The 10,888-nt window shown below is 38.3% G+C and overlaps 1 protein-coding gene across 1 annotated transcript; it reads right to left on the bottom strand.

The window, feature by feature from the left end:
• Window positions 1–5,568: 5,568 nt before the first annotated feature.
• On the bottom strand, window positions 5,569–6,453 carry LOC127106352 (uncharacterized). Its single transcript, XM_051043658.1, has 2 exons — window positions 6,229–6,453; window positions 5,569–6,141 (listed from the first exon to the last, which is right to left on the bottom strand). Exons 1-2 carry the CDS (start codon window positions 6,451–6,453, stop codon window positions 5,569–5,571), a joined length of 798 nt encoding a protein of 265 aa, XP_050899615.1.
• Window positions 6,454–10,888: the final 4,435 nt, after the last annotated feature.

Genomic DNA, 10,888 nt, shown 5'->3' on the forward strand with positions numbered 1-10,888 from the left:
CCTTTTTTCCTTCCTTTGGAAGATGTTTTGATTCAAGGATCCATGCTTGTGGCAAGTGGATTGAGTGTTCTCCAAACAATGTCTTGAATGAAAAAGCAAAACAAAACTAACTATTGACTTACTAACCATTAACTTTTACTTTCAAGCTTTTACTTTTAATGCAATTTACTTTTAGCACTATAATCATTTGTCATTGTACATATCATTCTAATTGTTTATCTTTATGCACTTTTCACTTTGTCCACTTGGACTATATTGAGTGATATAATTTGTTGCTTTGATTGTTTGTTTGGTATTTGACCACTAATGCACATAATAAAAACAAAAACCCTAAAAGACTTTTGAGTGGACTATTGTTTTGATCTCCCCAATTGGACTTAGAACTTAGGCAATATTCCTTTGCCAATGGACTTGGCCAATGTCAATTTGTTGAAGAACCAAGAACTTGCAAGATTGAATTCATTTGATACTTCATTCTAGATCTCTCCAGATTCACTGCAATATTGATCCTTGTGAAGTTATTATGTTGAACTTGTGACTTGTGGATTTCATTTGCTACATGGGCTATTTCTGAAGAAAGATCATTGAAGTGGATAAGCTTGGATGAGGTCATCTTTATTTGATGCCTTTGCTCTTCAAGATTGATATAATTGTGTATTAGTGTGTTGCTTGATTCTAAAAAGTCCAAGGGAATTTTGGGTTTCTATTGACATACTTGTCTATTGGATTTCTCCCATTTTGGTCATATCTTTTCAACTTTAAACTTTTAAATTTCTTGTATCTAGGGTAGTATCTTCATATCTCCCCACTTCTTTAATTTCAAAATCTCTCCCTCCAATTTTAAAATCTTCTTTGTGTGAGCTACTCATTTGTTCTAAACTTTGACCACTTTCAAAAAAGGTAGAAACTTTGGCCTTATGCCATTGCATTTTCAAACTCACTTTCTTAAATCAAACTTGTAAATAAACCTAATCATACTTGACTTAAACTTTCAAAAAAATCCAAAAAGAACTAACTCATTCAAACCATTTTAGGCCTTTGTGCCTTTAAAACTTAAACTTTGTTAAAACCAACATACTCACTTTGAAATTTCTAGCACGAACTACAAGGTTTTGATCCCTCATTTATATGTTGGTACGTAGGCACGGGACCGAAGGTCTTGTCAAACAAAAAAAATAATTAACCAATTCTTTTCTCCTCCCCCCACTCTGTTCGTTTGTAAACATCACTTTATACCAAGTACATATGCACACAAAAAGGGCTCCCTAGGAGTACCTAGGACACTTTGGGTGCTAACACCTTCCCTCTGTGTAACCAACCCCCTTACCTGTGATCTTTGAATTTTTATTAGTTTTTATTTGAAAACTTCTTACTATTTGGGTTTTGTTCGCATTTTTCCCTTTTCCCTTGGAAACAATAAAATCACGGTGGCGACTCTTATTAATTGATCTTTAGCTTGTCAATAGCTTAATGATCATGAATTTTCCGCTACACGGGCATTCTGGCTTCAACGGCAATCTATGCTCTACAATCTCAAAATCCAAACCAGGCATGTCTTGATAGGACCAAGCAAACACATCTGAATAGTCTCGAAGAAGATCAATAAACCCGTTCTTAACATCTGGACACAATCGAGACCCAATCTTGACTTCCTTCACATCATCTTCGGAACCCAAGTTGACTAACTCAATCTGCTCTTCAAATGGCTGAATGGTTTTTCCTTCATGCTCAAGAAGACGAGACAATTCATCATTGACTTCTTCATCACTTTCCTCCTCAGCCTCAAACATAGGGAATTCAAAATTTGGAGAGGGAGAAGGATCATTGTATTCAATGGGGTTAGAAACCAACTTGCATAATGATTTGATGTTTTGATTTTAGAGAAGTGATTTATGACCAAATATTATGCAGATGGACAAGTTTATTTATTTATTTATGTTTTTTGTGATTATCATTTTCAGAATAAAGTAAAAAGTAAAAACAAAACATCATAGATGTGGATGAATAGAATTAATTTTATTGATGATCAAATTTGAAAATTCCCAACAATGTTCACTTCTCCCTTAGGCATAGGAGAAGGATTTTTAAAACAAATAAGAGTAATTACTTAGATCGATTAATAATAACAGGAATATCAACAGCAGTCCAATTGTCGCAAGCCTTTCCATGCATCAAAAAATTGGTGCAGTCTTCCTCTTCGTCATCCTCTAGCACAACAGTTAAGTGTTGTTCATTTCCATGAATGAACCCTCCGCTACGGAAGCTGAGTTACATATCCTCTGATCTAGCAACTGACGATCCTTGCTAAAAACCCAGACCGGTCCTATTCTTGTTATCGGAGACCTCTACCACTCATCCCCACTGATCAACAATTCCCTCTTCAACAATCTTCCTTGCATCTTTTAATGAGGACATGGGTGCCCCAACTCTCTTTTCAACAGCAATAGACAAGGCTTGGAATAGAGTTCCACCCTCATCCTCAGCTTCAACATAAGAGAAAGATGATAGGTGGCTAACCAACAACGCCTTTTCCCCGCCAACAATGACTAATATCCCATTCTTGACAAATTTGAGTTTCTGATGCAACGTGGAGGTAACAGCTTCTGCCTCGTGGATCCATGGCCTTCCCAACAGACAACTGTAGGCCGGATGGATATCCATTACATGGAAAGTAATTTGGAAATCACTCGGACCTATCTTCACTGGAAGTTCCACTTCACCTATCACTGTTTTGCGTGAACCATCAAAAGCTTTGACGATTAAGCCATTATACCTCATAGGCGCGCTCCTTGATATGACAACTTTGATAATGTTGACTTTGGCAGCACATTCAATAAAGATCTGGTGTCAACAAGCACATTGGATAAGGCGTCATCTTTGCAATTTATCGAGATATGCAAAGCCAAGTTATGATTCCTACCCTCCTCTGGGAGTTCCTCATCACAGAAACTGAGATTGTTACAGGAAGTGATGTTAGCCATAATATGATCAAACTGATCCAGCGTAACATCATGTTCCACAAACGCTTGCCCTAGAACTCTTTGTAGTGCTTCTTTGTGCGCTTCTGAATTCATAAGCAGAGACATTACTGAAATTTGAGGCGGTTTGGAGCAACTGCTCCACCACATTAAACTCACTTTTCTTTATTAACCGAAGTACCTCATCATCATCGTTAGTCTTCAAATTGTTGGATTCACCAGACTGACGCTTTGAAGCACTAATTGGATCTACTGCAGGCAATTCCATTTTCTTACTTAGTGTTGAATCTTCCACATCTTTTGGGAACACCGACCCAAACACTCGATCACTGCGGGTCACCTTGGTAACATCAACAATGCTCACGATAGAATTGGTTGTAGGTAATGGAACCTCTTGACCATCCTTTACAATAGTTGCATTATACTGATAAGGAACAGCCTTATCGGATGCGTACGGGACTGGACCCGCCAACCGTATGACCAACAGCGATACCGATCTTTGGTTGATGTTGTTATTGTTGCTGCTATCATATTAAATTACCACCCTCTCGAGGTTCTTAAACACAGGAACAATCACATTCACATCTTCATCTACGTGACGGGATTGTACAATCTGGATCATACCCTCATCCATCAACCACTGGATGTCTCTTTTCACAATCTCACAACCTCTTGAATTAACATTGCAGATAGCACAACCATCATGGTCATTCTCACAATCGCTCACCAAGCAAATGTCTTTATGCATCGTAACCAATGACCTTCGAATGAAACGAACATCGAACACTTTGAACTCTCTAGGGAAGCCGTCCACCATATTGATAGATGAATTTCCATGAGCGGGTAGTGGGTTACCTTTCACGTTGGGTGCACGATCTTCAAAGGATACCATTCCACTTTTCACTAGCTTCTGGACTTCATATTTGAGAGGGTAGCAATTCTCAATGTCATGTCCGGGTGCTCCTTGAAATTTTGGTATCAGATATGAGATGTCGAAGGTAATGTCACGACACTAATATCTGAACAACAGATGAAATATGAATAGAATAAAAATCAGGAAACATTTGAAAAACGACACAAACAATTGTTAATCCAGTTCGGTGCAAACACCCCTACGTCTGGGGCTTACCAAGCCAGGAAGGAAATCCACTAAACAGAATTAGTTCAAAGACTCTCAGCAAACAACTTCAAGTTACAGTCTTTTCACCTAATCTATACCCGTGTGATTTCTATCTAAGAACTCTTAGACATGAGACCCTACTCACCCCCCCTTAATCACAGCAGTGATACTAGAACAAATACCAAAAAGAAAAAGACACACTTCAAGGACACACTTGATCTTGCTTAAAAGCTTCAATCAAGTAAACAAATACACTCATACTTCAAAGCTTAGAGTGGACAAATTACAACTCAAAAACTCAGTCCAATTCACACATCAACAAGATGGATGAATGGCTCACAATTCACAAACTCACACAAGACTAAAACCTTAATCCTTACACACTTCACGTTTGTATTTTCTTGTGTATAAAACAAGGTTTACAAAGTCTTTAAATAGAAGCTTTCTAAATGGGCATGGGCAACATGAAACCCTAATTTTATTTATTGCATATTCCCTAAGAAATATCAGTGAATCATTCCTTTTTGGGAAACAGAAAATTTTGGCTTTAAATAGAATTACTCCTTGAATAATGCATGCAATCTCCACATAAGCACACAAAGACTTGCATGAAAAGCGCAACAACAAAATACATAACATTTAGACTGAATATTCTGTATGCACATGTCGTAACATCGGGTCTGACATCTTGAATAAATCCTGCACAACCATATTAACCAATCTGCAGAAGGCTGATATCACATGTCAAGACTACAAGCGTGACATCTTATGATAACACTAAGTTTTACCAAAATTGATGCCAATTCATAGAACCAACAAACTCCCCCTTTGGCAAATTTTGGCTAAAACAAACAACAGATCACAAGTTCACAAGAAATCAATCAGAGTAAGAGTTCAGCAGCAGAAAAAAACATACACGCGTCACTAGCAAAAATAACAACTAGTAAACACACAAGCACTTGCACATACAACACTAGCAAGAACCAACTAGCAAACATCAGGGCACACAAGTGCTTGTACTCTCCCTCAAGTCCATTCAACTTCCCAGAACACAACTGCTCCCCCTTAAGCCAGTCCACAACAAGCAACAACCACACTGCTTCTCACAAACAGAACACAGAGAATTCTCCCCCTGTACCAAACAAATAAACACCAGAATTCTCCCCCTGTATCAGAAAAACAGAGCAACAACAATACTACAGACTTAAGCTAAGATACTCAGCTACATCTATAACTACTTCCCCCCCTTTTTAGCCAAAAGAGACCAAAGAAACAAAATAAATGTCTATCTAGTCATTAACAGAAATACCAGAAATTAAAGAGTTACATCACCAAGTACAGACACATCTGTAAGAGTTCTGATAAACAAACCAAAAAACCACAAAGAAATCCACCAAAACAACAACAAAAAGCCAAGAAAAGTCATCAAAACAAGAGGGACCAAAGCCAACAGAGCTACTCAGTAGAGCTTTAGTTTGCAGCCTCTTCATCAGCACTAGAAGGAGAATTGCCACTCACATCATCATTGTTAGAAGACCTCTCACTAGAGGTGTGGGCTTCAGCTTCTTCTTCATGGCTGATATTAGCATGTTGAACATTTTCACCCTCAGCCTGCTTGAAGCTTGCAATCAAGGCTTCCAAAGATTGTATTCTAGTTGTAGCTACCCTAATCCCTTCACCTAGCTCTTTGCATGTCTCCTTAAGCTCAACAATTGCTCCAACTTTTGAGGTTGGTCTCTTCATGGCAGATGTCATGACAATATCCTCGACATGACTGCCTTCAAAGAGTTTGTAGTGCACAGACAGAGCTGGTTTTCTCCTACTAGGTAAATCATTTAAGCACAAAATATCAGGATGTTGGTTCAAGATAATTCCATAGATCATAGAGGAAAAAGCAATTGGCAGCTTAACTGCATTACTAGTTGCATGCTTGATGATTTGATAAAACATAAATCTACCATAGTCAAATTTCACTTTTGTCCCAATATCAAAAATAAACCTCCCAAGAGTATTAGCAATGGTGGAGATGTGGCTGGTAGGGACCTAGTTAGCAGCAAGAAGATGCTTTTTAACAGGCCAAACTTTCACCTACCTAGTTGTAATCTCCCTACAAACCTAATTGTCTGTAACTTCTAATTCTCCTACACCCTCATTGTTTCTGCCTAGAAAATTATTAATAACAGCAGGAGAGAATGTTATACACTTACCCCTCACATACACCTTATAGAACTCCTTGTTGTTCTTATCAGAAATATCCTCGGGAATATTAACAATAAATTCCTTGACTAAACCTTCGTAGCATTGAGATAACCCAACAGCAGTCTTCAAAAGCCTAGCAGCTTTTATCAGGTCCATGACCTCCTTGACATCAGCAACATCTTTTCCCAATTCCCTTTCCACAACTACCCTTCTCTAAATCACAAATTTCCACTTAGCAGCTCCATCCTCAAGATGGAAGGAAATGTTATCCAAATGAACAACATGTACATTAATAGGAGACTTCCTAACAGTAGTTTTCTTCGCGGGCGAGATGTCAGGGACATCTTCCTCAACATCCTCTTCAGGCTCATAATCATCTCTGACCTTCCTCTTCTTTATTTCAACCTTGCTTCATCGTTTGGAGGGACAAATACCAGCAGTCTTCTTAGCTTTTCTAGCTGACATAAGTTCAGCCAAAAAATTTCTTTTACGAGTCTTCATGCGTTTAGCCACACTTGTCTTTATGTGATAAATCAAGCTTTCCTCTTGATCATCAGTGCTACCATCCTCTAGATCAATCACAACGTTTGCATCATCATGCTTCTCAGAGTGGGAAGCATTAGCAGTGTTAAAGGCCACAAATTTCCCTTTTTCAGACACGATTTCCCCTAGAGAGCGCAACCCTTCAGCAACCAAGTCCTTTTTAGAACTGGAGGAATCATCATCCTTACCACTAGGTTGTTCAACCTCAGGAGAGGGATGCATTTGAGCAAGGGGAGTAGAAACTCCCTTCATAGAGTAGCCTTCATTAAGAATTCTAGTAACTAGGTCTCTTATAACATGATCAGTATAGTGTGTTCCTTCCTTAGAATTAGTGACAGGAGTTGAACCAGACGTAATACTAGTGGGATTACCTTGTTTGGAACATGCAGAAGCGGAGGCATCAATGGAGATGGGTTGGTTCAAATCAATGTCCGCGCCGAGAATAACAGAGAGAGGAGCAACATCCAGAATCTCATCATCAGGGGCGCCCATGGGAGGAACACTAACTTTTGGAGTAGACATAGTATTTTTAGAAGCAGATGTATCTTGATGTTGTGACATTTTGGAGTTTTTCTGGAACAAGTAAGGTTGCCCTAGCAGAGGTTTGTGGAGAAGGAAAAGGGAGATGGAAGAGTTGGAGTAGGGAATGAGGTTATGGGGGTAGTGTGTGAAGATGGAATAGATGGTATTTCCAATACAAGGTGATGATTTACCATAATGGGGGCACTTTATTTTAGGAAAATAGACAATAATTTGATTACTTTTTCCACTCCATATTAATTGCTACAAATTTTCATAAGTGCAAATCCCTAATTTCCCTCTCAGGAATTCAAATTAATTTGCATCCAAGGCCTTTGTAAAAATATTAGCTAATTGCATCTCAGTAGCAACATGCTCTAAGACTACAGTCTTATCCTCCACAAGTTCTCTAATAAAATGATGACAGATATCAATATGTTTGGTCCTGCTGTGCTGAATAGGGTTCTTTGAGATGTTTATAGCATTCAGGTTGTCACAGTACAATGTCATGACATCTTGTGTGACATTGTATTCAGTCAGCATTTGTTTCATCCATACCAGTTGAGAACAACTACTTCCAGCTGCTATGTATTTAGCTTCAGCAGTAGACAGAGAAACATAATTTTTCTTCTTACTAAACCATGATATTAGATTGTTCCCCAAGAAGAAACATCCTTCTTATGTGTTTTTCCTATCATCAGCACTTCCAGCCCAATCAGCATCACAATAGCCAGACAGCATAGAGTCAGATCCATGAGTGTATAGCATCCCATAGTCACAAGTGCCATTGACATATTTCAGGATCCTTTTCATTTGGTTTATATGGCTCACCTTTGGTTCAGCTTGATATCTAGCATATACACCTACAATAAAAGCAATGTCAGGTCTGCTTGTTGTAAGATAGAGCAGACTCCCTATCATGCTTCTGTAGAGACTTTGATCCACACTGACACCATTTTCTTCTTTAGACAACTTTAGATGAGTAGGAGCAGGTGTCCTCTTGTGGCTTGCATTCTCCATCCCAAACTTCTTAACAATATTCTTGGTATATTTACTTTGAGATAGAAAGATAGAATCTTCCATCTGCTTGACTTGCAGACCAAGAAAATAGGTTAGTTCTCCAACAAGACTCATTTCAAATTCAGACTGCATTTGTTCAACAAAATGTTGAACCATCTTACTTGACATCCCACCAAACACAATATCATCCACATAGATCTGAGCAACCATGAGCTTTCCTCCTTCATCTTTGACAAATAAAGTCTTATCAATGCCTCCCTTTCTGTATCCATTGTCAATGAGAAATACTGTGAGTCTCTCATACCAAGCTCTCGGAGCTTGTTTCAACCCATAAAGAGCTTTCCTCAACTTATACACATGCTTTGGAAGATTTGGATCTGTGAATCCCTTTGGTTGTTCAACATATACTTCCTCATTCAAGTAGCCATTTAAGAATGCACTTTTCACATCCATTTGGAACAAGTTAAACTTCAGAATACATGCCACTCCTAGCAATAATCTAATGGACTCCAGGCGAGCTACAGGAGCAAATGTTTCATCAAAGTCAACTCCTTCAACTTGAGTGTATCCTTGAGCTACTAATCTTAGTTTATTCCTAGCAACCACACCTTTTTTATCAGATTTATTCTTGTATATCCACTTTGTTCCAATAACATTTATTCCTTCAGGTCTTGGAACCAATTCCCATACTTCATTTCTCTTGAATTGGCCTAACTCTTCCTGCATGGCATTGATCCAGAATTCATCAGTTAAGGCTTCTTTAACATTCTTAGGCTCAATCTTTGACACAAAACAGGCATGCGAGATCACTTCCCTTGATCTAGTGGTGACTCCTTTATTTAGATCTCCTATAATGAGATCTTTAGGACGATCCTTCTGAATTCTGATAGAGGGTCCTTTGTTTACTTGATCATCTTCAGGTTCAGCTTGGGTGGACTCATTCTCACTACTTTTATCAGAAGGTTCAGCTGGGGCATCATTCAGAAATGTCTCAACATCGTCTGTGACATCAGTGTCTTGATTATCAACAACAACATTGATAGATTCCATCATAACTTTAGTTCTGGAATTAAAGACTTTAAAGGCTCTGTTGTTTGTTTAGTAGCCCATAAATATTCCTTCATCACTCTTGGGGTCCATTTTCCTTCTTTGTTCATGATCAGCCAGGATATAGTATTTACTACCAAACACATGGAAGTATTTGACAGTAGGTCTTCTTCCCTTCCAGACTTCATATAAAGTGATTGAGGTCCCTTTTCTCAGGGTAACTATGTTGTGAACATAGTAAGCAGTGTTCATAACTTCAGCCCAAAAGTGGTAAGGCAACTTCTTAGCATGAATCATAGCTCTAGCAGATTCTTAGAGAGTTCTATTTTTCCGTTCCACCACACCATTTTGCTGAGGGGTAATGGGAGAAGAGAACTCATGTCCAATCCCTTCAGATGAGCAGAAATCAGCAAATTTACTATTTTCAAATTCTTTCCCATGATCACTTCTGATTCTGATACATGAATCTCTCTTTCTCTTTGAAGTCTTTGGCAAAGGTCTTTGAACACATCAAACACATTAGATTTTTCTCTTATAAAATTCACCCAGGTATATCTGGAAAAGTCATCCACCACAACATAAGCATACCTTTTTCCACCAAGACTTTCCACCTGCATAGGTCCCATCAAGTCCATGTGGAGAAGTTCCAGCACTTTAGATGAGGTGTCATGTTTGATCTTCTGATGTGACATCTTTGTCTGCTTTTCATTCTGACATTCACCACATACTCTTCTTCAATCTTTAATTTCGGGATTCCTCTGACAGCTTCAACAGATATGATCCTCTTCATCCCTTTAAGACGCAGATGACCTAGTTTTTGATGCCATAATTTCACTTCTTCTTCTTTAGCTAGAGCACATATTGACGAATAGCTAGTTCCTTGAGGAATCCACATGTAGGTATATGATTTATCCCTGTAACAAATCTGAGTCACTATTGCATCACCAAATATCAATTACTACCAGTTCTCAAGGGTATTTTCTCCCAAGTCCATGGTGAGAAAACCTTTAATCAATCTACCCTAATTCCTATGTCCATAGCCAATTAGGGTGAAGTTAAGCTGTATAATATCAAGAATACTCTGATTCATACAGGGTACCCCTAGTCCTAGGTGATATCTACTGCAGAGTAACCTTATGAAAACCTTATCAATGGCAGTCCAGCGTAATTGATAACCACAAATCAATCTCAATTGGTCCGAAAGAGAAAGCAATAAACACATCAAAAGGTTACCGTAAAAACAATATTATAAATGCAAATGTAAACTCAAATTCATTACAATTCTAAATCAGGGACACCCCCCTAGCATTTGGGGGTTTAGCTACTCATATTGTTTAAAACAAATTCAAGATAAAAATTATACATTACAAGTAATTGGATGACTTTGATCTTCAATCGCTCTCGCTCATGAATATCTTCAGCTCTCTGAATTCCTTGATCTCTGTAATAGTTGATTGCTTCA

This window comes from Lathyrus oleraceus, chromosome 1 (assembly GCF_024323335.1).
Source record: "Lathyrus oleraceus cultivar Zhongwan6 chromosome 1, CAAS_Psat_ZW6_1.0, whole genome shotgun sequence".
Lineage (NCBI taxonomy): Eukaryota > Viridiplantae > Streptophyta > Magnoliopsida > Fabales > Fabaceae > Lathyrus > Lathyrus oleraceus.